We start from the raw sequence: 25,913 nt of genomic DNA on the forward strand, positions 1-25,913 counted from the left end.
TGAAGAGTTCCTGTAACTCCCAGTAATGCATTTTTGGGCAACATGGAGAACAGAGGCAGGCAATGTCCTGTGTTCATTTTCCTGCGTTCATTTTCTCATCACTCTGGAGTGTTCCCTGGTCTCAGCAAGAATGTTGTAGGGAAGGTGAGATCCATCCTGCACTTCATGATGAGCTTTCCACATTTCTGCATCTGAAAATGGCTAGGTGGATTTTTTCACTTCAACATAAAACTACAGACTTCTTTTTCCATCTGTTTCTTCAAGCCTTCCTGAGACCTTTCTTTGAGTTTTACACCCAAACTTCAGGCTGCTTCACATAGTTTGGACTAAACCAGTTTCAGCAAATCCTTACTTTCAGGAGATTAAGATTAAAATTTCATAGTAATTTCCTATTTCTGATCAGGAAGACATAAGTCATAATCTTGATGTCAAGTAGATTATTTTGGATTTCTGGCTGTTACAGGTTTGGCTGTGTCACATCACCAGAATCTTTCAGCTGTGAACAGGTGAATTCCTCGAAACTGCCATATAAAAATGACAAGCAGGCCCTCTCACACATGGCCTGAGTGTTATTCAGTGGTATTCATCATTGTTATAGATGAAAATGGAAGTAGATTTTTCTTAGCTTCTAAAAATAATTCAGACAATTAGAAAAGAAATTTTTACTCTTTAAAAAATCCATCTTCTCTACTCCTGTGTCTCCTACCTCAACTGCAAGGATTATTTTCTGATGTGAGCACCATTGATAAAACTACCTGACAGGGAAATCTTCAGAAACAGGTTGATAGGGATGCATCTGTAGAGGGTAACAGCCATGGCCTGCTTGACCAGCAACTTAGATATTATCAGATTGTTTAGTGCTCTGCAAACAGAACCTGAAAAATAGGGGGAAAAAAGCACGATTTTTAATGTGTGCTTCTGTGAATGCCAGAAAAGAGAGAAACCTATCATCCCCAGGATGATAAAAAGTGACAGAACAGAGGTTGTACCCAAGTGGGGCTTTGTTTGTTACCACCCCCCCTTCAGAGGGCAGTTGCACTTTTGCAGATAAAATCCACTATTGAGCAAAATGCCAGCTCTCCCACCAGTGACTTTCCTCAACAGGAGACTTTCCTATGAGATGCTGGCTGCCTGCTGCTCTTCCCCAGGGGAGCTTGGTGCCAGAGGACATGGGTCTGTTTTCTGAAACAGACTGACAGAGTTGTCCCTCTGTGTCATGAGAGCTTTTGGTAACATTACATTCTGCCCTGTCCATAACAATAAAGGCCATACCGACACACAGCTTAAACACTTCTTATACTTCCTGGAGCAAAACCACAGCAACGTTCAACAGTCTGTTTTCTTTTTTTAATTTCACAATGGCTTCTGGTACCTGACTGTTGGCTCCCACTGCCACCCAGAGCCTGGGGGTGTCTGGGTACCCACCCTGGAGCAGACAGAATCAGCATCACCCTGTGCCAGTGGTCCAGCTCCAGATTCTTGAGTTAATTCTTTAAACACCAACAAATGCTGTAATGATCTGTGTGCAGTCCTCTATTGGACCTGATTTGTATGGTGAGGACAGGCTATTGAAAGGAGGAGAAGAGCTTGAATTATCCCCTCTGACATTGCTGGATTTTCCTTGTGAATGGAAAAAGAGTGAAATATTTGTCTGCAGGGGGGAGCAGAGTGGTAACTGTCAGGAACAGCTGGAACATGTCTACTGTGTCATGTCTTATTGTGGCACTGGGCTTTTTTGCTTGCTGTGGGAATGCTGCAGAGGCATGTTAGCATTTTGCTGAGTAAGTGTGGTGTGAGCTCCATATGTAAACAGGGATCAGTCACTAGATGAGAGAGAAGGGCTGTTCTCCCAGGGCTACAGCTGTCTCCTGCATGCACCTCAACCTTCACAACCCCTGCAGGATTTTGTAAACTAAATGTGGGGCTAGAGACTGTGGAAAATATATGCTTGTGGAGATGTCAGTCTAGATAACTCCCAGTGTCTCTTTCTCCTTTGATACCTGTAAGTTTGTGAAAGAAATAAATCCTCCTGATTCTTCCCATCCTCTCCATCCTGCTTATTCTTCTGTCCACAGGGGAGCAAAAACTTTCACATCACCAGTTGTTCTGCAGCATGGAAATGGGCAAGTTTAAATACCACACTCCACTTCTTTAAATCAGTTGCTTGTAGGGTCATGAAGGAATTTCCCATTGGATGCAATTAGTGAATGTGCTCTCTTCTGTTTTATTACTACTAGTCAAGTGTTTTTCTCTGAAACAGCAGCAGCCAGAGTTTGGAAAGGAGAGGGGTAAACATTACTAGCAGAAGATTCCTCCTACATATCAGGCTGATGTGCATTGCCCACACATTCAGGGTAAAACTGATCATGCTTACTCTGACCTTTGCTAGTAGCACATATGTGGTTATTCTGGTGAGGACAAATGCTCTGGTATGACCTAAATACAGACAGATTCTTGAAATTTCCTTGAGACGCATTGGAATACGAGTGACCTGTGCAACTTGTGTAAAATAGAGAAGGATTTTACCTTCTGGAGTTTCAATTTTCCGTCTTGTGTTTTATTTATTTTTACTTTCTCTGTAATCATGTTGACAGTTCATCTCCACAAAGGCTTCTCTGCTTCTGACTTTATTCTATGAAGTGCCACATGACGGAACAACATCATTCTTGTCAGACTTTGAAGATTTGTTAAGATGTCCTCTGAACTCATGTAGAAAGAAAGAAAATTTTAACTTAATTGCAAGTCATTTTGGTTTGGGGTTTTTCAGTGGTCATTTTTGAGAACATTCCTGTAGCTCTGCCTACAGCAGATTTGGAGAGGCAGAAACCACTGGCTGGTGTTATTGTTAGCAAGCAGAACCTCATCTCTTTCAAGGTAACTATGAGATATGTACAAGAGCTGAAAAAGTGAAAGAAGTAAACCTAAGCAAACATTGTTAATTCTAGGCTTTCAAGCCTTGCAGTTGCAATAATAGTGCAATGGGGGAGTGGTAGGAAGCTGAATCAGAGGAGGTTCGAGTTAGATATTAGGAAAAGGTTTTTGACCCAGCGGATGGTTGAGAGTAGAACAAGTTCCCCAGGGAACAGCACCAAACCTGCCTGAGTTCCAGAACGTTCAAGTTGATCCTGACAAGATCAAGACAAGAGTTTGACTTGATGATCCTGATGGGTCCCTTCCAACTCAGCAGATTCTCTGAATATTAAGAAAATATTTTTTATTTTAATTTTTTTTAATTGGGTTTTACCAGTGATTTTAGCACATGTATTCAAAACATACTTGAAGTCCGAAACTAAATGGATAAATGCAAAAGCTGGAACTAAAATAGAACATCCTAAGAGTTTTCACAGAAACGTTCAGCCAAAATCAGTTTTTCTTTCCTCTTCTTTCTCTCACTGTTTCCAACCTCAGCTCACTCTCCATATGTCTTCAACTGCAAGATTTTTTAAAACGACCCTGTCAGTCAGCATCATGATGAAAGATTTGATAATGGAAAAGTGGTTGAAAAAATTTGGCATGGAGCAGGACAAAACTGAAATCCCACTTCTCCCATCAGGGCTAGATACCATTCATTTTTAAGGCTGCTTTTGTCAAATACATATGTAAGTGACACATTATCAGCACAAGGAAGTTCATTTGTGTAAGAAAATAACTTTATTTTTGTGCTCAATGTTTGGAGCACAAATATCAAGAAGGCAGAGCAGCTTTCATAACAAACATGTTAACCCCCACGTGCTCTGCTTAATTATGACTTCTGGCTTCCTCTGTTTCCCATGAGGCTACTGGCACCATGAGTAGACTGGCACAGATTTTGTTAATTCTGAATATTCTGGGCTGCAAAGTCCTTTGGCAGGTGCTTCACAAGCAACAGAGCCATCCCAGCAGTGAGGACAGAAGCCATCTGACAGAGGAGTGAGCCACACATCTAGCAGGGAACAGAATCACTGTACCCCTCCCTGTCACCATGGCTACCACACTCAGCAGGCATTTTTGGGGGCAGAAGTGCCAATTTAAGCAACTGCTGATTTCTTATTACTGCCCCTGCATCACCCCCTCCGTTGGTCAGCTACGAGTACATAGCATCTATCAGATCAGGAAATCAGTCCTGATCCATCTGGAAAATACTTTCTTTTTCTAATTTCTACTTGTTCTTTTCCAAGCAGTCAGCTTTCTGATTCAGTTTACCTTGTAGCCACACAAATAACCTCTGCCTGTAGAACGGAGGAGATGGCAGAAGGGCAGGGACAAGTGGCTTGAGACATGGGAACTGCCCCCTCCTCATCTCTGCTGCCTTGCTGCAAGTGATTATGCAGAAGGGACCTGTCAAGGGAACTCATCTGTCTGAAGAATGACCCAGTAAAAAATGGGTATTGTTACAACACTGTGGGGATAACACATAAAGTATATCCACGAGTCATTTTGTTTTGGCAAATTAATACTTTAAAATAAAGGTTTAGGGCTATCATAGCTGTCAGTGACACAGCCAAGTCATGTGGAAGGAAAGTGTGACTTTCCTTCCCCATTTAAGTTCCATGGCTAGATGTGTCTCTGCAAGAAGTGTTACAAAGCCTTGTTCACAGACCTGCTATTAAATGTGTGAAGTTGTTAAAACATCACTGTGGATAAAGAATATGTGAAGCTGAGTAAAGGTGGAAGCAGAACCTCGGGTTGGGAATCAAACAATATTGCAAAGCTGCATGGAAGTTGCTTATTTTCAGAAAAAAAAACCATCTAGAGAAGCCAGAGCACATTTGAAATAAATTGTTTGTGCTTTATTGATGATAGTTTTCATTTATGGTGAGATTCTTTTAAGACTATTGATAATGCAAAGCACTAGCAGCAGGGGTGCTATGAGCTTATACAGATTTATTTATACAGTACATAGGGCATATATTTATGTACTATATGCCATTTTTAGTGCACCTTATATTAAAGGCAATAAATACATATTGCCACAACATTTTTGCATGAAATATTGGGGGAAAAAAATGTAAAAAGCGTGGTTTCCAGTTGTTCAGCTCCCAGCAGTGACACCACAAGCCCTTCTTGTCAGCCTGCCCTGCCAAAAACCTCCAGCATAGCTGTGAAAGGTGTGAAATGTTTAATGGGTCACAGAAACCATTAAACCCCTCTCCCAGGGCTGTGCCCCTCACCACACCTCGCAGGGTCAGGCTCCACCCTGTGCTGGGATGGGACAGAGGTGTATGAGGCTCCTGAGGAAACACAGGGTTGTAAAGCCCGGTGAGGAACGACTGTGTCTGCTTGGAGCCAAAGCCATAAGCAACTAAAAGATGAACACAAGCTGCCCTGTCCTTGAGAAGCCAGGAGTTTCCCACCCTGGAGACAGTCCCTGACTCCAGGGACATCAGCAGTGCTGTGCGGCCGTGTTTTCAAGTGGAGGGCAACCTGTCTGCCTGAAGTCACTTCTGGAAAAGTCTGTTTGGAAAAAAACCTGCGACGTTGTGAGCAGCGAAATCAAAAGCTGATCGGTTTCTTCATCGAGGGGGGAACGAAATGCCACTGAAAAACAAAAACAAAACCAAAAAAACCCCCACATTTAAATCCATAAACTGAAGAAGTTCGGAAGTAGCCAACCCGGCAGATGGTGGAGGCTTGAAGTGGCCGGGTCAGTGCAGATGCAGCACTGCCCCCAGCTCTGCGGGCCCACCCACCCCCGGGGCCACCACCGCGGCCACCACCGCCCCTCCCGCTGCCTGGGGCGGGGGTGCTGCCAGCACCTCTCGTCCGGAGCGATGCGGGGCGATGCGGGTCCGGGCGATGCGGGAGGCGGGTGACAGCGGTGGGTGTCGACGTGGGTGTCACCGGGGGTGTCGGTGGTGGCTGTCGCAGCCGGCGGCTGCCTGTGGGGCGAGCCCCGGCCGCCCATCACGTGCTCGGTGTGTTGCATTGTGTTTGCGGCGGAGGGAGGGCTGTCCGTGTCAGTGATCAATGTCATGACTTCCTCCTCGGGCTGGAGCAGTAGCAGAGCACAGCTGAAGGAAGCTGATTACTGCTGGTTTCAAATTGGCTGGGAACAATACACACACACACACACACACACACGCACACACACACGCACACGCACAGGCAGCCCGCACCCTGGCTCCCGCGTCCCCGCTCCGCGCCGGGGGGGAAGATGAGCTCAGGGGACGTTGTTTGCACTGGATGGCTCATTAAATCACCCCCCGAGAAGAAACTCAAGAGATACGTAAGTGCAGAGGCTCTGCTGATATATTTCTTTAATTGTTTTGGGTTTTTTTTCTCGCTAAACGGATTTCGGCATGTGCTCGGTGCCTCTTTGAAATGTCTCGCCCGTTTCGGCTTCGCCTTGGACCAAAACAAAAAGATTTACAAGTCCGTGCGCTTATGGAGTATTTTAGTTTTCACCGCTATTCTTGTGCCCTTTGGAATTAACCTTTCCCGGCTCGTAAGATTATAGTAATTCCGTTGTTATGCAACATATCTTAGGGTAAAAAGCCGCATTTCAGTTTCAGTTAATGTTGTCGTAACTAACAGAATCCTCGTAACAGATTTTCAGATGTCACTTCTCCAGGGAAGGGTAAGAACCTCCCGAAGAAAACTAATACTTTAAATTCTTAGTCTCTGCTTTGTTACGATGCTCCCTGATTTCTACGACACTTGCCGAAGGCACCATGGGCAGTACTTTTATACCACTTTAATACGCCAGATGCAGCTGGCAGCAGAAAGCTCTGCTTTGGGGCTGTGATAAAGAGGTGCTGGAAGATGCCGTGCTGTAAAGTTCCTGATAGCTGAAAGGTGAAGAGGCTGCTCAGAGGCAGCGAGAGCTGCATGCATGGAAAGCTGCAATTGCATTATGTGGAAAGGGGGCCCCTTGTTTCATTCTCTATCTGCCTGCCTGTTTTTCTGAAAAGAAAAAGAAAAGGAAAAAAAAAAAAGGGTGTGTGTTGCAAACATAGGAAACTGTATCATTGCAGCGCTGCGAGGGAGGCATTCCGGGTAGAAATAAATGACCCTTAAAAATCGCTTGGGACAGCATTAAAAATGTACGCCCGTGGTGGGCCATTTTGCATACTCATTTGTGCTGGTTCTTTATCAGGCGTGTGGTTACTGTTGATATACTTCTAGGATTGGTAAAACTTGTTTGAGTCAAGCATCTCTCTCCTAACTTACCCCGGAGCACTGCGCTGTGCTCGAAGGATGCCACCATATGTGTCTGTGGCACTCCAGCCATATACATCACTTACATCATTTGTCGTAGTCACTTCTGTTTATCAGCATTTTTTTTTTCTGGACTGCTGATGTTAGCTTTTCCTAGTAATGTGAGGAATAACTGTCTTGTGAAGAATGTTTTAGATATCGTTTGGTAGTGTATTTGTTTTCTTTGCACTAGCAACTAGAAGAAAGGATAATTTACTGATGTTGGAATTTGCATTTAACTTATTCGAAGCCAGTTTCTTCCTTTAGATCACAGTATTGCACCGAAACAGCTGAGTATTTGCTTTGTTTGGTTAGCATTTTCCAGCTCTAAAATAAGCACTATTATGTGCCTCAAGTAAGCTGCAAATAAAATATGGATCTCTAATTTTTGTTTTATTTTGTAGCAAGTGTACTAATAGCACTGTACAGCAGGCACTAGACAATGTAAGAGCTACTGATTCACCCAGCTGGTATCATTAGTAACTCTGTCAGTGCAGCTATTTTTGATGACTCAATATTCATAAAAGGGCAAAGTAGAGAAAACAGAATGTGATAAAGCTGGGATTTGAAAGCCCCCATTATACAGTCAAGATAATAGTCACAACAGGGGCTCTGATCAGCTCACAAGATTAGCTGCAGTCTGCTCTGCTCAGATTTTGCACTACAAAACCGAGGAAAATCGGGTCCATGTTGTTCTTGAAATATCAACCACTAGATTAGCCAGATCTCCACAGATTAGGCTTCATTTTCTTGTTAGGAGGATAAACTGCTCCTTTGTCCATAAGGCGGGAAGAAATCTCTTGCGAGTACAGCAAAGATTGTCCTTTCTCATATGACTGGTGACACAGAGGATGCTGAAGAGCAAGTGGAAATTATCTCTTACACGCTGTAAACTATGTTTTCCCCCACTTTTGATATAGTTTCACTGGCATGGTAGCTTGTGCATCTTGCACTGGGGTGGCAGATAGCTCAGGCTGGGCTGCAGTGACTGCTTAAAAACAGCACAAGCTTTAAAACAATGACTGTTTAAACTGACTTCAGTAGGTGTCAAGTGTCAACCGCTTACAGGAGAATGGGCTTGGCTCTGGTTCTAAACTGACAACATCCATAAATCCCCGAGCTTTACACCACCCTTTGTGTTCAGCTGGCAAAGCCCAGGGTCTGAACCAAAGCTTCCAGGGAGTTTCAAATGCGGGCTTGGTCTGCTGCTCCATGGGATCTCAGACACTGGAGAGATTCAGTTGCTCCCACGGGGTTGTCTCCCAGGTTACATTTTCCTGAGTCCATCATCCTGCCTTCGTGAGTTCTGGCCTGAGGGTTTCTTCTTGTACACACAGATAATTCTTAATCCTCATTCTATTACAGTCACTAAGAAACTCCCAAGTAATTTCAGTGGGATCTGTAGTTAACGGACCAGAGAAAGTGATCAGTTCAGGTTGTGTGAGGCTGGGGGCTGCAGATAGTCCCCCCGAGGGCACTGGGAATATTTACAGTGTTTATAAAATTAAATATATCTTTGTGAGACTGGAGCCTAAAGTCCAAATATACCTTCATTTATGCCTCTTCTCTGATGAAAGCAACTAGCTTTTCTACTCATAAGGGAGTCAGAATTTTTCTCCAGATAAGCAGAATGTTATTTTCAAAACTCTGGGAAGCCAAAAGCAGGTGTTGAGCGTCTACATTTTTCCTGTAATGTCTTACAAAGCCGATGCTCTTAGTAGCACTATTCTTAGAAGTGTCTTATCATTCCCTAACAAAGGCTGCTCTCTTACATGTGCAGGAAACGAACACGAGATTAATTACCCAAGTGTAACTTTCTGTAAAAACAGAGAGCTTAATGCTAAATGCAGAGAATTAATTTAGAAAGCACAGGGAGCATCACTTCAGCAGGCAAATACCCTGATAGTGCTTTAATAGCATGTGCAATGCTTTTCTCTCTACCTGATACTTGAACCGTGAATCCCTCCTGTCAGCCAAGCTAAAGAGGCAGCTGAGCAAGGAGTCTCCTGAGAGATCATTTGGTGTGTGTTGCAGTTCTTTGTCCCCTGAGGGTGACCAGAAAGCTGTGCTGCTTGCATTTCCCCACTTGGTTCCAACATTTCTCCCTGGTCAAGGCTGCCTGGGCCTGAGGAATGTCAGGGAACCCCCAAAGATCTGGGGGAGCTTAATGTGGGGAGGGGCAGGAGAAGAAGAAGCTGCTCCCAAAAACTAAGAAGTGGTGGTGCTGGAGGTGAGGTCCATCATATTCTAGATCAAAAATGCCAAGTTTCAGGCACAGCTTGACACCCAGCCCCACGAGAGGAAAACCTGGTCCCACTGGAGAATTTTGATGTTCATATTAGTGGATCATGAGGACCACTCTGTAGGAAACTGGATACATCCAACCAGACATTTACATTAGGTATTCAGAGCTGCAAAGGAAAAAAGTGTTTATGCTTGTTTAAAAAAAATAAAATAAAATTCAGAAGGCTCAGGGAGGTGTTGTTCACACATCCCAGATCTGTAATGTTGTCCTTGAACAGACAGCTTTTTGATACTTTTTTTATGGATACCTATCTGCTCAGTGACTGGTAATATTTTTCTGTTTGTTGGAGAGTGGGGGAATGGTTTCATGGCCTAGAAAACAAATGAATTGCTCCAGCCAGTGCAAAAAGCCACTATGAGGGGAGCAAAGCCATAGAAGAAGGCACAGAGGATGTCTATTGAAATAAGAGACTGGTGGCACTGAGATGACACACACGTCCTGTGCTGACAAGGAGAAGGACATAGGACTTGTAACAGGCAGGTAATTTCAACCTGTCCTCAAACCACTGTCCTGTAGCTTGGCACAGCTGTGAGGAGCAGCAGCAGTGCTGGCCATCCTACCTGCCAGTATTTATTTTGTGTGAAGTGAGGTGGTTTGCAGTAGTAAAGGGCTATTTGCAGATGCCTGCTTGTTGTGAGTCAGTGCAGCTCCATTGAAGTCAATTCTGCACAGCTGTGCCCCAGCTGAAGAGCTATTTTTTATCTCCAGTACTATACAAATTGATGAGGGAAGACCACTTGCTCAAAGAAAAAAAGACAAGTTTCCCACTTTATTTGAGTGACTACTTTCTTCAATCAGAACCCACAGAATCACAGGATCAGCTGGGTTGGAAAGGAACCTCTGAGATCACCAAGTCCAACCCTTGATCCACTTCCACCGTGGCTCCCAGACCATGGCACTGAGTGCCACATTCAGTCTCTTCTTAAAAACTCCAGGGACAGAGAATCCACCACCTCCCTGGGCAGCCCATTCCAATGCCTGATCACCCTCTCTGTAAAGAATCTCTTTGCAGAAGAAATAACAGAAAATAAAAATTCTTTTCTTGAATTTCTTCCTCTGTAAAAAAATTCCTTGTCATCATCTCTAGAACAAGAGTCCAAAACGGACCCTGTGTTAGAAAATTTATCTTTCCATTTCTTACCACACCTTTTCTTGGAGTGTCTGGTCTGGGAGGACAAACAGAGGTGTAAATTAATGTACCAAAGCAAAAAGCTGGTAAAGCAGTGTCTGCATGAGGGGCAGTAAGTGCCATCAGAAGCACCCAGCAGCAAGAAGCTGCAGATGGGTGTCTCTGACTGCTGGGGGGATCTGCCAGAACTTGACCACAACACCTCACTGCCAGGGTCTTACAAGATAAGAGAATTAAGATGACTTCTCCATTTTTAGCTGAAATTCTGGTCTTTATCAGGAGAACAAATGGGAAGTTAGTGGCCACTGAGAAGAAAAAAGTAAAGTAGAATGATGAGAGTTTGCTCGAGTAATAGGAACAGGAGTCCCACAGCACTTGTAAGGGTGGGTGGGATGCAGAGAGGCTGCTTGGTGATCCAGCATTGGGTTGGTGACAGCAGAGGACACTGCCAGCCTCACCTCCAAGAAATCCCCAAGTGCTGTGTGAGGTCAAGTACTGCTGCTGCTGCTGGGGGGTTTGGGGGAAGTTCCCAAGAAATAGCTATCAAAGAGAAATATGAACTTAATTTTTGTCCATAAGCCTTGTTATTTCCAAGTGCTTCCTACAAAGCCTATTGAGCTCTGCTCCCCCTGAACAGAGCATTATGGCCACTTCTCATACCCAAAATCTGACTTTATTTCACCAATATGTGCTGTAGTTTATAGGCTGGGTGGCAACAGGAGTCCCATGTACCAGAGAAAGTTGATGGAGCCTTTTAAGTGGTTCTAGTTGGAAGCTTTGTACCCAAGTTTTTCCTGCTGGTATTTCATTTTAAAATCCTGCATACATTTTATCTGGTTTGTGTATTAAAGAAGAGCTCAGTTTTGGGTTAATAAATCCTTGCATATGGAAGTTCCTGGGCTGCAGACGAGGTGTTCCCTTCTCTCTGAAGTCATCAACAAATTGATCTCAGTGGTAACATAACAGCAGAAAATTTATTTTAGGGAGGAGTTTCCATCCCTGGCGCTAAACAGTTGTCACTGGCTAAGTGCAAATCAGACCATTTTTCCACCACTTAACCTTCTTTTGGTCGGTTAAGTGGGATGTTTATTCCCGAGCATTTTCTTCCATATTAACCTTGTTTTTGCAGTTTAAGTGCAATTTTTAACGAGGCAGGCTGACTTCTAAGAAAAAAAGAATTTCTAAAAAACACAGCTGTTCTTGGCAACCTGTGTATCAGAATGTTAAAGCAGAATAATTTCCCTTGGACTATTTGTTTGGGTGGAGCCGTAATAGCCCTGAAGCCCCAGCTTAATCTTTTACTACATGTTTTCAGTGCACAGGAATGTCCAGCTATTGCTTTCTGTTCAAAACAGAAACCCTCAAGTTATCAGGTCTTTGCATTCAAATATATAAACTTTAAAAATAAAAAAAAAAAAGCTACTTTGAACTAGAGAAGGAAATGTTAATTCGAGTGGTAACTAAACTAGTGATGGAATCAAATGGGTATTAGGGAAAAAAGCATTACAAGTAGTGCTTTGGTGAAATGTGTTGTAGCATGAAAACTAGAATATAGATAAACATGTCACTTCTACCAATATTGCCTGAAAATACTCTGTGTATTGTGCCAATTTGTCACATTTTTAGGGAAAGGGACAAGTTTACTCCTATAGTGTTGCTCAGTAGAGAAGTAGTTGTTTTGTTTTCTCTCTTGGCCTTTCCATTTGAGTTGGAAATGAATTAGTAATGTGATAAGACAAGAAAAAAAAATGCCATTTGCATGTCAAAACATCACAGCCAGCCAGATAAAATAGATTTTCATCTCTCTCATTTAATGGCTGAATTAAGTACCTTACTACAGCTTTTTATTTTTTCTTCTTTAAAATACCCTTGACTTGTTTCAGTTTGTGTTGCATCAGAAAAAAAAAAAAAAAAAAAGAAAAAAAAACCACAACTAACACAGAGCCATGCAAAACTCAGTTTTAAAACTGCTGAAACTTGGTATTTGCTAAAAATAAACCAAACATCTAGACTCAGTGGCAGAAAAATACTCCCTTTCTGAGGCTAACTCATTAGTAGCTTTGTAATTGTTAGAATGAAACAACTATTCTTAGAGATTTTGTTATTCCCTTCCCTTCTGATGCCAAAAACCCCACCTGACCCCTGCAGTCAAAACTGCTTTGTAGCTTTCCACAAAAGCCTTGAACAGTGCATTTCAGTGATTCATTATCCTCTCCCAGAGAGCATTTTACAAAAAGGCATTAAAGTGTCATTATTGGGATGAATTCAGAATTACTTTAATGAAGGTGTTAATTGAAATGTAACTTGGATTGGCATCTGCAAGGTTTTGAGTCAGTTTTGACAATGTTTTCTTTTAAAGAGTCGTTTCTCTGAGCCCTCTTAGTGGCAAATATTATTCATCCTGTGACTCCTAAGTCTCAGGGACTGTGGGTTATGTATTTATATTTCTCTTGGACAGACTAATGGCCAGAACAGGAGGCTTTCTAAATTTACAACTGTTGTAATCTCAGCAGAGCTTGGAGTTGGTGGACAATCTGTTTTTGCAGAATTGCAAACAGTTTGTAAGGAGTTCAAGGATTTTACAGTTTTGAAGCCATTTCTTGAAGCTGACATGGAAGTGGTCGTGCCAAGGGGAAGCCAAGAGCTCAGAACAAGCCTGAGCTGTGTTTTACTTGCAGACTTCACAAGCTGGGCAGTGAAGCCCTGAAGTTTACAGAAGGATTGAGATGATAAAACACTGGGAAAGCTGAATGCCTGTGCCTCCTGTGAAGCTCCACTCCCAAGATCTGTTGCCTGTTCCACAGAAAAACCTCGGGCACTCCGAGGTGACTGTGCTGATAAAATCCCTCTGTGATGAGAAAAAGCATCTGAAGAGATGCCAGCTGCATTTCCAGTAGCAATGAAGAAAGAGTTTCAGCAGAAGTCATGAAATGCTCACTGCTGTTCCAGCTACCTCATCACTGTTGTTTACTAATATTTATAGTAGGCTTAAGAAGTTTTATTTTTAATAAGTTCAGCATTTTGAACCCGTCCTAAGAAAATGACTCGAGTTCTCACTGAGGCCTTAGGTTTAAAAATAAGAAGCACTTAAGTAGCTCAGGGAATTGCTTTTCTGAGATCCTTAGGCATGTTGCTCCTACTGCAATTGGATTTGCAGAATGTTTCCAGGTACTCCTCTGGCTCTGAGGGTGTTTTTACAGGTCCTCACTGGCTGATTTGCTCTGTAAAACTGGGGGATTTGGACAGTCAGCTGAAGATGGGACTGTTACTTCAACTTCACTTGATGCTTTTTAAAACATTCCCTTTTCACAGATGACTCTGAGCATCAAATCACTCACCCTCGAGCTGTGGATTATCAAAAATACCATAAGTGTTTTTGAAAAGTGAGGGAAAACCACCAGATAAATCCCATCATTATTTCAGTATCCTCCCCAACCTCCAGCTCTTGTCTCTGCTGAGCCTGAGAAGTATTCAAGCTGAAACATCCTTTAGCCAAACAAAAAGGTTTTGGGACAGCCTGAGGAACAGGCTCTGTGACAGTGACACTGCTCTGTGCATCCCTTGGTATTGGGTTTGTGGACTGGAAACCTAATAATACTGGCTTGTAAAGGGAAAACTAGAAGCATTTACTAAAGTGTTACTAGACTGCACTGCTTTAACAGTTTTCTTACAAAAAATATGTTCTTTTTTTCCTTTTTTTTTTTTTTTTCAAATTCACAACTGAAAGTACTGTTGCTATGTTACTGTAATGGTGTGTAGGCTGCTAAATAAATAGAGGGAGTTCAGTCCATGCCAGAAATAGAAAGCCAGGTCAGAGGTGACATTTGGGACATGTTGAGGAAAAAAAGAAAGAAAAAAAAAAAGGAAAAAAAAGAAAATATTTAGTTATTTCTTTCCTTCCTATCATTCTATTTGGTCTCATTAATCCCATATTACTTGGAGGGAACTTACAACAGAATCTTTGGACACAAGAGAAAGTACCAAAAATCAACAGTTCTGGAGTTCTGAATTTAAAAAAACATAGTTTTGAGGCTTTGTGTTTTTGCAAGATGAAGTTTGCAAGGGAACTGGTAAAACTGTGGCACCTCACCCAACTTGAGAATTGAACAGCTGCTTTGAAGTATGGAAGGGCATGGGGAACTGCAGAAAATTCACTCTGCAAAAGTGTGATCAGAAAGAAGAATCTGACAGAAGGAGAAAAAGCCTTGAGAAAATAGAGTCCTGTGAAGCCAGAAACAGGAACTTCGAGTCCATGGGCCTTTTTTTGGATAGTCTGGCAGGTCACCAAGGTGAGGTGCTTAGGTTCTTGTGTGAGGAGCCCTAGGAACCTGCTTGCACCTCCAGCTGCCTGAACATCTGGAAACCTGGCTTGGGAGTGTGCACAACTGCCTTGTTTGCACAGCAGGCTCATTTTATCCCCTCTGCTGCCTCCGTATGCTCCTCATACAAACCTTAGCACTTGGAGCTCTCATTTAAGCTCCAGCAGCTAATTCAGTGAATGGTGGGAACTGCAAGCCTCTAATGGGAAAACTGGAGCCAATCCTCCCTCCATCCCTGCCAGAGCAGGGAATGAGCACTGCAGCCTCAGTACTTGCAGGCAGCAGCCTCTGACTTTATTTCCACAATGTTACTGCAGATGCTGGATGCTCTGGGCTGTGTTCCCCCAGCCACAAAGCTCCTTTCCCCCCCTCACCCCCTTGCAGGCATCACTGTGGGTGTTCACAGCACCCTGGAGCTCTGGTCCTGCCTTGCCCTTGGCCCTGCTGCTCTCAGCAGCTGTGAGCTCTCAGCCCTTCTCGCTGGCAGGAGGTGGGACACAAGGACCAAGCTCCCTCGTGTGCAAGTTTATTTAGCAGATTTGTGATTTGCCCAGATTTTTTCCTTAAATATGTGTGTTTTCATATAAACAAGTGACTGATGTGACTGGGAATGAGGCATCTCATTTCTTTGTGAATTAGGGAAGAAGCTGACAGCCATAACCTCAACCATTTCAGGGCATGCGATCCCATTAGAGATTTCTTTGTGGTATTTTTGTAGTTTCACAAATCTGTTGCTTTCCTACAAAGAATGTAAATGTGCCCTCTACCCAAGAGACCTTTGGATCTGAGGCATTCCAGAAAATCCCACATTTGCCATGAAGTTTATAGAGCAGGGTTAAATTAGAGAGTACAACAAGAGCCAGTGATACTCAGTGCACTTATTCTTGTTCCTAAATAGCAGGGGCTTTTTAAATTTTCTTTGTTTTTGTTAGCACTCCTTGAATGGAGGGCTGGCATTTGAATGGCTAGTAGTGTTTCCTAACAGGATGGATCTGAATAGCTGGTTTTATAAGAACCTTTCCTAATTTTCAGCCACAAGCCAACCCCTGGTGCCTTAGACCTTGATTTGTGTCCATAGAATATCTGAGGTTCTGTGTCAGAAGATGAATGAGTAGTTTAGGATCTATCAGGATTGTTTATTTACTTACATTGGGAGTTTGCTGCTGCAGCTGGAGACATCTCTTGTTTTCTAGCACAACCAGAATTTAGCATCAGACTGAAGGAAGGGTTGTTAGAGGCTTTCATGTCACCTGTGGAGTTCAAACCTTCATTTAGGCTCTGTCAAATCCCTTATCCTTGCCAGAGACTGCATTTATCTCAGACCCTAAAGAGCAGTTATTATGATTTATTTGTCTTTGGAGTGACTAAGGCTTTACCAGGCATTTCCTACACAGAAATCTCCATCCAGGAGAAGTGCAACCTCCCCCCTGTTCTTTCCAGGGCTTTGTTGCCCATGCTCAGCAAATCACCCACTTTTAACCACCAGCAGCATTGCTGAATGTAAGGGAGGAAGAATTATTTCCTCTGCAGTTGTGTTACGTTATCCTTCTAAAGGACCTGTTTGTTTTTCATTCTATTTCCAGGTCCTTTGTGCTTAAAATGATCTTAATAAACTTTTTAAGTAGACTTGTGAAGTTTGTAAGTAAACTTGGTTTGCTGGCTGGTAAATTAAAGCTGTTTACCCATCGGAGTAACATTCTAAGTTGGCTGCAGTGTTTCCTGGTGCTCCTTGACGGGGTGAAAAACCTGATTGTTAAAACCAAATGAAATTATGTCAAGGCAGAAGATGGCAGACAGGGCCAGGTTTCAGATAAGGTATAGTTAGCCAGGTGAAGATTAAGCATCTTTGCACGGCTGCTTTAGATCCCTAAGGACTCCCCTCACCACGGCACTTACCTTGTGGGGTGGATCAGGGATGCTTTAGGGCAAGTTGTTATTCAAGAACAGGACAAGTCTGGGAGGTGAGGAGCCAGGGGGAGCTTGTGCAAAGCTGTGCAGTCCTTTCCACAGCCCCGTGATGAAGAGGGATGTCACAGAGATGCACCCCAGTGATAGATCTCAGGAGCATTTCCAAGTAAAGGATTTGAATGCAGTTTAGCAACCTGAGCTACGTGAAGAGTTCAGATTCTCATGTGCTCAGAACTCACTGTGCACCCACAGGCAGGTTTCAGTTTGACTCCTTCCTCAGGTTTACTGGACTTGGAAATGGAACTGGGATCTCTATATGAGCATGCTGTAGATTTTAGTTCAGAGGTGTTTTGTTATTTTGTGAAGAAATCCTATCTGCCATCCATGCAGAGGCATAAATAATAAGGAACAGAGGAAAACAGCTCCAAGAGCTTGTACTACTTTTATAAGGCCCAGGGTCATTTTGTTGCAGGGCAGATGGTCACTCCTGACTTGCACCCAGGGTTGCTGTGGTCAAGGTGGTCAAGGAAACAGGGTCATGTAGAATCACTCCAGCTGCAGTTCATGGAGCCAGTTTAGGGTGAAATCTTTTGTGGTTCCTTTCTGGGACTAACAAGGAAAGACACAGGAGCCTGTACAGCAACAGCAGAAAGTATGGGATGCAGCAGAGCTGAATCTATGCTATCATGGAGGAAACTTTTCCCTTCCAAAATAAAAAGGACAGAAAGGCCATAGTAATCATGGGTTTTAATAAACTGTTGGGGTTGGGCAGGTCTCCAGTCAAACTGAAAGGTTAGATCTGAAGCTTCTGTTTTTATTTCTAAATTTTCACAAATCTGCTTGGAATACCTCTTTGTCTTCTCTGAAAAGATTTCAGATTGTAAGTATTTAGACTCATCAGAAGAAAAACCAGTCCCTGAAGTTAGAAATGGCACCTCATGTTCTCTAGCAATATAGGAGGTTAAAGAGTTGAGATAATGTGAGCTGTTTCCCCTATGCATTCCTTACTACTAAGAGTAGCACCTTATGACTGGTGATGTCTTCATTAAACACTGAACTTCAATATCAGAGTTAAGCTTTGGGCTTTTCTCTTTGCTTTTGTATCAATGGGCTGGGTGCAGACCAAGCACAGAGTCATGGTCCTCAGCACCAAGACAGCGGGGAGAGTAAAGCAGACAGGAGGATTTTTGTCTCTGGGTAGAAAGCCCCAGATCCATCATTATCAGATTTCCTGGTAGCTCCAGTGTAACTGGGAGAGGTGGTATGTGGTATGGGAACAGCATCATACACCAGCTTGTAACTGGAAACTGAGGACAATGAGTGGATAAGAATATGCTAAAATGTACAATTTCACTTTCACACTCCATTTTTCTCAGAAAACTTTCAACTGAAAGAGATTACAGTCAGAATTAGGATGAAATATAAAGCCAGAGTTGCGGAGAAATTGGTAACTTCTTAAAAAGAGTGAACTGTCACTGAAAGATCTCACTTCCTATTTGAGAGATAAAGTCTATGCATGGTGTAGCCATTTTCCCTTTGTCTGGCATAAGATTTGCAGCACTCTCAGCCAGCAGCAGGCTGAGGACCTAGAGCTACATAATCCAAAAGCAGATGCTGGCTGCTGGCCCCTGGCTGGGGAATTCTCCTGGTACCATCTTTGAAATGTTGGTCCTGTTTGGTGGGACAACACATGGAATTGTGAGGCAAGTGCAGATGCTGTTTCTTCCCTAGGTAAAGTTATTCTGAAGGGTGAGACACAGTGTGAAAGCTGCTGAACACCCATCAGAGCAGCCAGTCCCAGCTGGTGAGGATGGGTGATGTCATGGATCAAGCCAGAGCAGAAAGGTTTCAAATGGGAGGGTGTAAAACTTGAAAGGCTGCATGGAGGAATGAAAAGTCCCAGTCCTAATGTGAGTACACAGCTCAGCCAGCAGAGGAGTTGCTGTGCACCACACTCTGTGGGAGAACACGAGAGTAATGGGGAGGTTCCATGTAGAAATATAGCCCTGCCCTGCTCACTGTTTGGGGTAACATCAGATGCCACGTTCCTTGCCCCACCTGGGCCCTCTGTCCCCTATCAGAGCACTTTGTTGGCTTCCACACTGAGCTTTCCACAGCAGTATTTCATTACATCAATTTCCTCCCCTATGCTTTGCCTTCCCTCTCCAAACTGAGCAAGAGCCATCCCCAGTGGTCCTTGCCAGGGCCACTAACACGAAGGTTACATTGCTAAGGTTCTCCTCCTGCCCCAGGCTGCATCACTCAGGCTGAGCTGACACATGTCTGGAGATGGAGAACCTCCCTCTTTGGGCAGTAGAACAGCCTCACTGGGGTGGTTTTGATTGATTTCCTGCAATTCCAGTTCCTCCAGCAGTGAAGTTGGGTGGCCAAAGAGATTTCATGTGCATCCTATGTTACTCCCACCTTCCCTAACAACTGCAGCCCTTGGGGAATTTTAGGGAAGAACTTAAAATCCATTCTTTGTTTAAGAACTGACCAATTTGCACCTGTCTTTCTCCAGGAAGTTTCGCTACCTACTGTTTGTGAGACTTTATGGCTTCATTTACAAATCACCTCTGCACTCATCACTAGATCCTGGAAAAAGCATCTTTGCCACTAGTATGTTAGAGCAGCCATTGCCACCTCACTGTCACCCTGCCCTGACACTCAGCATAATGCTGTTAGGAGCTTTTATCTTTTCCAGTGGTTTTCTAGCAAACTTAATCCAAAGCAATGGATTCATATGGGAAATTGCAATAACCTGTGTTTGGTGATATAGCAGAAATCTGTCTCACTAAACAGTTTACATTTATGATGAAGTAACTGCCACAAAATTGTTTCAATAAGCTCCATTTCCAGGGCAGTCTACAGAAAAATCACACAGGTGTATAATAATGCATGAATTCAAACAACTGTAATTATGCTGATAAAAATCTCAGATGTTCTTGGGATGAGTGACATCTTTTTCCTTTATGTTAAACTGCTTTTGAAGCAATATAAACTGAACTGGGAACAATGTTCTTTTTTTCTACTATTAGCATGTTCCCATGGCATACTTACACCAGCAGATACACAGCAGCTCAGCTATGGTAGTAAAACTACAATAAGCCCTCAAATTCAAGTGTTGGTAATCCCTGCTTTCCCACACACCAGCTTGTCAGGTGCCTTTTGTCACCTTGCACTCTTAAAAACAAAGTTTAGGTTTTGTGTCTCCTTTGCCCTTGCTTAAATTGCAAAGAGATTCTTTAATCCTTCCTACTTTTCTTCTGGTCCCCTCAAGCCAGCACAGGCTACGTGAGCATGGAGCTCATCCAAGGGTAGACTCTTATTTTCCTTGTGGATTGGGAAGTGATTGGCACAACAGTGATTCTGTAAGCCCCCAGTGAAGGTTGTTTGGACCAGGTAAGAGGCTGGGATACATGGTTGAGGATATTTCACTATTGGACCTTTAAAGTGTGATTAGCAAAGACAATGTTCTGATCTTCTGTAGTTACATTCTGGATGTACAACAGCCAAACAACAAGAACAAAAATCCAGGTCTTTATTCACTGTCTGTAAAATAAAGTCTCTGAAGTGTCTCTCAGCATAAGGACTGTTGGTCAAAGTGGAAAGTTGTATGTTAGTACAGGAAAAATTGAACATCATCATTGTCTTACTGTAAAGAAGCAGAAGGATGTGAAAACTATGTTATGCTGGCTCACGTTTCTTCTACATTAATTTTTTTGAGCTTTGTACATGCTTATAGTAAAACAATTAAATAGGAAACAGTGATTTTTACATGACTTTTTCTTTCATAACACACTTGTGCAATAGAGTAGTCAGAATCCAATGATCAAGTCATGTTTTTACATGCTTGAACATTTGTAGCCATGTGGGGAATTGCATGCCACCTATGATCAGTGAATTGACTGAGAGAGGAAGCCACCTCCAAGGAAACTAAAATTAGTTTTCTGTGCTTGGCTAAATTGACTCTTGCCAGGAAAAAAAAAACACCAAGAGGACCCAAAAAATCTTGTTTGTCACCATTCCTCCTTGGAGATGGTGTCAGTCAGCATCAGGGATATTAGTCAGCATCAGGTCCTTAATGCTGCTTTCAGAACCCAGTCCACAGCTTGTCCAGGGAATGTCCTCACACAGGAATGGTGGCAACAGGCCTGACCTGTTCCTCATAGAGACACTTGAGAAGCCTCCAGAGAAGCAAAGAGAAATGCCTAAATGCTGGACAAAACCTTAACCTTTAATAAGAAGATCCTGTAGGAAGCAGTGACTACTTCTGACAAGTGCAGGTGCCCTTTCTGCCTGTAGCACTTCCAATTGCAGTGTAGGAACTTGAACCACTTTGGCTGAAAGGAGCAGTTATCACTCTGCTAGCCCAGGGTGTTGCCTCTTCTTGGTAAAAATGCTGAGCTGCAGACAGGGTCTGTCCTGGGAATGGGCTCCAGGCACTCTCTGAAGTCAGCAAATACCAGAGCCCCAGGGCAGGGAGTCAGCCACGGGAACTGGGGAGGAAGGGGACACATCCAGTTATTAAAAATAAATGTTGACTTGATGAGCTTCTAAACAAAAACATTTTACGTCAGAAGGGGACTCTTCTAATGGCTCCTAATGCGGGGGTTTAAGTGGAGTTCAAGGGGTTTAATGCCAGGGTTTTAAGTGTGATAAGGCTGAAGGCATCTCAGATGGGTGGAAAGAAGAGCTGAGTTATCCAGTTACCCAACTACATGAGGCCTTGGTGCTTTTTACTCCTGTTCTTTTGAAACCCATGTCTGACCATGATGTATATTTGGCTTACTATTATTTGTGGATTTGCTAAGCTTTTTGGTGAAAATATAATGGAATCATGGAACCACAGACTGGTTTGGTTTATAGGAACCTTCAGCTTGCTCAGAACTCCATGAATGCCATGGATTACTAGTTCAGGTCAGTGGCATAAGAAAGAGTCCAAGTGTGTGTGTGCATAGTGTGTTTAGTTGTTTCAATCCCAATTTTTTAATTGCTCTTTCCTGAATATTATATTGTTGGAAAACTCTTAGTTTCACAGTGTCAAGTCATTAATTAATCAAGGACCAAAGGAGAGAACAGTAGAGAAGATTCTTGGGTACCTCAAGTCATGGCAGTGAACCTGGAAATGGTGCCTGGCAGCAGCTGGGGAACTTCCTTCCCATTCCATTTTCTCCTGGCTGCAAATCCAATTGGTGCTGCTGGGTTTTCCCTGAGCAAAGCTGAGGGACAGCCACCAAATGGATCTGTTCTCAGCTGGGTCTGAACACAAGAAGCTCTGGAGCAGGACAGAGGCAGAAGCTTTGTGGGAAGGCAAGACACACACAAACAAAACATTAAAAAAACCAAAAAACCAAACCCAGCAGTGGTTAATGCAGCCCAGAACTTGAAGGTCTTTGTAGAGGTCTTTTGCTGCTTTTGACTATACCCAGAAAGCTCCTTCTGTCCCACACTTTTCCTTCTGGTTCCTGTCATGGCTGAGCCTCAGCATCCAGACAGGTGCTTTTTTGGCCTCCTTGGGTGGCTGTGACCCATGCCAGCCTACAGAAAGTAGCCACAGGCTAAGAAAAAAGCAAACAAAATGAAAGTTCTCTTGCTGCTGTTTCTCTCCCTTGAAGTGCAGCTTCTTTACTCACACATTACAAGACAGATTGTGGCGTGGGGTTGTTTTGCTTGTGAGTGGGGCTGTGGTCCTACAGCTCTAGAGGAGCAGAACTGCTTGTCTTGGAAGGTGTTTCTAACACAGGGCAGGTGCCATCTATCACATCACACCATGACAAAATGATGTTTCTGACATGAATCATAGTTAGATGTCATGGGGCTTTAGTTAAATGAGGGTTAGAAAGTATGTATAGCAACACTGTTTCTAAGGACACTTGATTCTTTAGAGAAATCAAGTGAAAATACCCTAAAAAACAATAAACCACAAAGTATTGTAGCTCTGGCTCTACAAAAATACAAACTTTTCACACTGTAGAGGAAGGGGCATGGGATCATTTTAGTTCTTCATTCACTTTCAACTTCTGTTGTATGTTAAAGGCTGGATTTCAAATTAAGAAGATCCTCAGTTCCATTTTTAGCTGTCAAATAGCAATACAGAATCAGACATGGAAAAGGAGTCTTGGATTAAAAAAATGCAAAATCCTAATCCAGCTCTTTTGAAGGCAACTGGGTTATTCTGCTTGATTTTAGTAAGAAATTAAATAAGCAAAGTAAACATTCCAGAAGAGGGACAATGATGTCCTATAGTATAACTGAAATGCCAGCAGTATAGTCCTCTACTGGATTTATTGAGTACCCAAATACCCCCAAGTCCCTGGATAGGCTTAAAACTCTGTTTTGCTTTTTTTCCAACAAATCTTTGTGTAAATCATGTATATTGTAAGTTTGTGATGGCAGCAGTGCAGTAATATTTGTAGGCACTGTAATTCTCAACTCTCATGAATGTAATAAAAAAATATGAACATGTGTGATGGGTTTAAAAAAATGAATTCTAACAATCAGTAAGACCAGAAGCTTTGGAAGTGCCAAATGATTGTTGCAGAAGTATTCTTTTTATCTGTGGGTCACGATTTCCAAGAAATGAGTAAAAAATGTAAACACTTCCAAGCATTTGTCCCTTTGGGCACAGGGTTTATTAAACAACAACAACAAAATATTTCATGGACAGAAAAGAATTGTTGGCCAGGGCATTTCAAGCAGAAGCCAATAATGCCTGACCTGGTGAGCAAGCAAGAAGAAAAAACTTGCTAATGGTTTTAGCACCTGATTCATGGAAGTTCTCCATTCACCAAAGTTTTAAAATGTAGTCTCCTTCAAGTTTAAAGAAACAAACTGGAAACCTTTTTCTGTAGTAGGATTCAAAGCAGGAGATGGTTGTGGTAATTACTGGCAAGCAAATAGTAAATACTCTCAGAGGTGAAAACCACAGACCCGGAAACCGTGCTTCTGCTGAGCTGGGTCAGATTCTGTGCTTGATTACACTGCATGAATAAATTATTGGAAGGCACATTTCAAGCTCTTTTTTTTTTTTTTTCAGAAGTGAAAAAAAATTTCCAAATTCTTACTTTTGTAAAGCAAGGCAGAACTATGGCCTCATTCCTTTCCTTCAGGATTGCTTTAGAGGTGACCTTTTGAGTAATACAGGTACAAATACCCCTTTGATCCCAGGCTAGATTGTAAGATTTGTAATATTGTATAAGTTAAGCATTTAAATCCATTTTGTTTCCTGTGTCAGCCCTTTGATGGTGCTTTGATCCCACAATAAAAAGTAAATTGGTATTTCAAAGATAGGCTGAGAATCTGTGCTGAGAGGGTGAATGAAACTCGGCAGCACCCAGGCTTTTGTTGATAGGAACATTAAATAGTGGCACTAAGATTTTTTCATCTCAAACAAGAAGAATGTTGGCATGCCATAAAAATCAGTAAGGTTGCTTCTTTTTTTAAATCACCTGGAGCCCAGCTGAGCAAATAGTGTAACTTTCAGAGCTGCTGGCAGGCAAGAGTGATGCTTTGTGTTTCACCTCAAGTCTTCATCAGTCCAACCTCTGCTCTGCTTGCCCACAGAAATAGCTATGGCAGTGCCACAGGAAGAATCCAAATCAGAGCAAAGTTCTTTGAGTTGTACCTGGTATAGAGCAAGACCATCAGGAACCACAAATTTCAGGCAGGGTTGAGAATAAAGCCAGAAAGTGGCTGAGGCTTTTCTGTCTGTTGTAGTCCTTGAAATTTCCCCAACAAAATACAGTTTGCTGTGCAGGGAGTCACTCTGTAAAAATCTTACTGACCTCCTTTAGAAGATTTTTCAGTTTTCCTCCCCATCTTAGAGTTAATCCATCAGCTCTCTGGAATGACTATTTTTCAGCACACTTCCATGGTTTGAGACTTTACATTGTATTCTGCTGAATACAGTTCATTACATTTACGTTCTGCTGAAATAAGAAAAGGAATTTTCCCCCTTGTTTTGCTGAGGCCAGGATGCCATTCACCATCTTCCAGTGTGATGCTGGTTTTTCCCCCTGTGCTCTTCCCTCTAAATCAGTGTCTCCAGGAACAGAACAGGCTCTTCCCTTGGCATATCAGTGGGATGCCACTCCCTGGCATTTTGCAATGACTTCTGACACAAAAAACAAACCAGCATCAACATGTGATTCTTTTTGAGCTTTGCAAGTTATTTTTAATAATCTATTTCCTACTTAGGAAAGGCTTTTCTACGTGCAGAGGGATTAGATCTATCACTAAACTTTCTCACAAGTTCAAGTGTGTGCTTGTTTTTTACCATGTCTCTCTGCCTGTCTCCTAAAACCACCTAAAAACATCCCCACCGTGTCAGTGTCCCCTGAACAGCCCATGTCTATGCTACAGCCACAGTTACTCTTTGGTTGAAAAGCACCCATAAACTTTCAGAACCTGCTTATTTCTGTCTGGTTTAGCAACATCTGCTTTTGTCAGGTACACCTCTTTGTCCTCACCAGGGTGTATTTTACCTCCCAGTTGGTTTCATTTGAATCTAGCAGTCACATTTCATATTTTACAAACTGCATCAGCAACACACAACCTGGTTGAGTTACTAACCACAGCATCCATGTTGCTTTTTACTCTGCATCCCAAGGAGTCACATTTACAAACTGATTCTCTGCAAAACATGGGAAGGAGGAGTCATAGGAGAAGGAGAAGAGTAGGAGTAATTCCACATTCAGATCTAAATCTGTGTCAAGTGTGGGATGAAGTTTAAAATAAGAAAAGATAATAGTTGGGGTTTCTTTCTACCTCTTTGAAAAATCATTTTTTATCACAATCTTTACCTCTAAAGATGTAAATTCAAGTAATGGACCTTTGCTAAAGTGTTTCATGAGTTAAATTTAACCATGAAAGGTAGCAGGAGGTGTTACTTGCTCTGCATTTATTTCTACTTTATTCTTTCATGTCTAACCAGAAATGGGTAGCATGCAAATGTCTCTTTGGGGTTTAAACAAATAAGCCATGAAGCCTAAAAAAGGAAAGCAGTTACTGCTTTCTGTATACAATCACTGCTTTCAGATGATGCTTTTGTATCTGTTAATGCCTGTGACTATGA

The 25,913-nt window shown here is 42.6% G+C and overlaps 1 protein-coding gene across 3 annotated transcripts in view; it reads left to right on the forward strand.

Annotated features, from left to right (window-relative positions):
- Positions 1–25,913, forward strand: part of GAB3 (GRB2 associated binding protein 3) — a 74,336-nt gene that overhangs the window by 3,350 nt on the left and 45,073 nt on the right. The window contains exon 1 of one of the 3 annotated variants that reach the window (XM_030449301.1): positions 5,897–6,205. The exons of 1 other annotated variant lie outside the window; for it this stretch is intronic. In XM_030449301.1, coding sequence (XP_030305161.1) covers positions 6,134–6,205 — 72 coding nt within the window. In that variant the 5' untranslated portion in view covers positions 5,897–6,133. Of the gene's footprint in view, positions 1–5,896; positions 6,206–25,913 lie in introns of those variants that run through there. One more of the 3 variants, XM_030449302.1, reaches the window with a different exon arrangement.

Source organism: Calypte anna, chromosome 4, assembly GCF_003957555.1.
Source record: "Calypte anna isolate BGI_N300 chromosome 4, bCalAnn1_v1.p, whole genome shotgun sequence".
Classification (NCBI taxonomy): domain Eukaryota; kingdom Metazoa; phylum Chordata; class Aves; order Apodiformes; family Trochilidae; genus Calypte; species Calypte anna.